Raw genomic sequence first — 2,500 nt, forward strand, 5'->3', positions numbered from 1 at the left:
GGCGCTAGCATTTGAGGGCTTAGTTGAGCAAGTGCGGTCGTGGACGATAGTTGGGGGCCTTAGTGGCCTGGGCCTGTCCTCTATCATGGATACCCTCAATACCCTCTTGATTGGATGGCTCGTCTTTGTCGTGTTAATTCTAATACTCAGTAGCTTCTTCTATGTCAAATTCGTTCAAACGCTGCAGAGTGATGCCTTGGGCAAGTCCAGGCAAGGCGAAGTAAAGGAGGAAACCGATCAGATAAGGGCGGCTGTGCAGTCATCCTCCGAGTCTTCAAGCATTATAAGAAGTCCTGTAGCCAGAAAACCGACGATCGTTCCCGATGGCCCACCTGACCATGCCTCACCCCCCGTGGCCACAGGAGCTGACCCAGACGCTGTTAACTGGACTAATAATATTTTTACGTGGCTGTTTAACAGTGCCGATGGAGGCCCGACCGTCCGCAAGATCTTCCTCGACACCCTCAACAGCAACACGGTCAAGACTGCACTTGAGGTCAGTATCACGAGCCTTGATGTTCCTACTTTACCGTATATGACATGACCTAAAATACTGAATTTCGCTTAGCAGGTTATTTATATGGTCTTTCGGGAGCCGAGATGTTTGAAGAGTGGATTAATTTAACTTCATTTTTATATTAGGTTGCGAGCTTTAATGTCGTTTATAACTAGTTACTGTGAAACAATATTTTCTGATTTGATTCGATTATTGTCCTTTGGAAGTGCATTCAAACTATTCACAAGTAACTCGCCTTCTCAAAACACTGAACTCCACTCCTCTACTCTGCTTTCCTCTCCTCTCTTTGCCTTATCTCACCTCTCCTCTCCCAGTCCATCCCATCCTCTTTCCTTCCCCCACCCTTCCCCTACCACACATACACACACACACACACACACACACACACACACACACACACACACACACACACACACACACACACACACACACACACACACACACAAATAAACAAAAACATAAACACATACTTTCAGAATTTTAAATCTATCTTTTCTAACATTCACGTTTTGTACCCGAAATCATTGGAAGTTAGGATGAACTTGATTTAGATTTGCAAAGACCACATTCTTCATAGACAATTAACAGGTAATGTGGGATCGCGATTTTGTCGAGCACCGAGATCTAACCTCATAGCTGGTGTCTTCACTTGTAGGGCGTCGTAGAAGCCGGTAGTGAGGTTCACGGAAATCCTCGACACCTTTCTGGAGTTTCTGCAGATTTCCCCTCTTTCCTTTCTTCCCGTGTGATAGTTGAGGCAATTGGGTCTTTGAGATAACATCGTGGTTGGTGGGGGGGCGTATATACTTGATGTTATCCAGAAATGTATTCGCCATCATTGCCAATTTCTCAATTCTATATTTGTCTCAATTAAGAAAAGCTTTCGTTTTTTATACGTACCTGTAAATTTATATTTGATATTCATTATTGATATATATTTATTTCATATTATTATTATTCTAATAAGAACGTCGAAGAATCCTGTATTAGTCCATTTCTGGCACTTTCAAGAGTAACAGTGACGTTATTTTGATGTTAAACGTGGTATAGCTCAGTTTTGCTTGATACCTTTGCATTTGAATTGATATATCAACAATAAAACGATAGAGTGTCCCCAAAGGAAAAAGAAAAAGGTCCTAAATCCAGGGATCAAACTTTTATCAATCAGGGTCGGTTTGCGTGATCCGTCAGTGCACGAGACCTGCCATTTGTTTGACCTGTTTGAATCACTTGAGCGGCTAAAGTGTGAGTGAGAGAGAGAGAGAGAGAGAGAGAGAGAGAGAGAGAGAGAGAGAGAGAGAGAGAGAGAGAGAGAGAGAGAGAGAGAGAGAGAGAAACAAATTGATTACTGAATGAGTGAGAGAAAGACAATGGTGAGGATAGGTCACACATTGGCCTAACACGTGTCATGCATTCATGGATCGCCGTTGTGCGCGGTGACCACAGGGCTTTTGTCAAATTACATCAGTTGATTACGAAAGTGATAAAAGAGGATGCTGTACTGTATGCCGACAGGAAGTAGTAAATCGTGGATGGAATGGAGAGGAGAAAGCAGTCATAATGGATGAAGAGAAACCGAGCAAAAAAGGGGATATTATAAGGCAGAATGAAAAGAGAAGGGAGAAGGAATATATATTTTTTTATTTGATTGTGTCCCTTTAAGATGGTAGAGTGAAGAAACAGGATAATCAGGATCTGGTTTATTATTTATCTTCGAATTAAGTCATGTATTAGATAGGCGACTTGATAAGGACAGTTTGACATTCATGGTTACTTATGTTAAGCTGATGGGACATTGTTGTTTTAATTTTATTCTGTGTTCTGTGGGCGATCCATTATAATATCGCATTAGTTGAAAACAGAGGTTTGCATTTTTTTCTAAGACAGTCTTGATGCCCTGGCATTTACGAGAACTCTTGGATACGTCAATCCAGCCATCGTCCATTCACTTCCAAGAAACATGTAGACATGTAGTTCTGATGA

The 2,500-nt window shown here is 41.8% G+C and overlaps 1 protein-coding gene across 2 annotated transcripts in view; it reads left to right on the forward strand.

Moving 5' to 3' along the window:
- Window positions 1-2,500, forward strand: part of LOC147466797 (uncharacterized) — a 33,464-nt gene that overhangs the window by 287 nt on the left and 30,677 nt on the right. For both annotated transcript variants that reach the window (XM_086534637.1, XM_086534638.1), the window contains exon 1: window positions 1-496. This exon is cut by the window's left edge. In XM_086534637.1, coding sequence (XP_086390763.1) covers window positions 1-496 — 496 coding nt within the window. The remainder of the gene's footprint in view (window positions 497-2,500) is intronic.

Source organism: Penaeus japonicus, unplaced genomic scaffold (assembly GCF_977035675.1).
Source record: "Penaeus japonicus unplaced genomic scaffold, GWHDUDI00000001_assembly GWHDUDI00000041, whole genome shotgun sequence".
In the NCBI taxonomy this organism is placed as follows: Eukaryota; Metazoa; Arthropoda; class Malacostraca; order Decapoda; family Penaeidae; genus Penaeus; species Penaeus japonicus.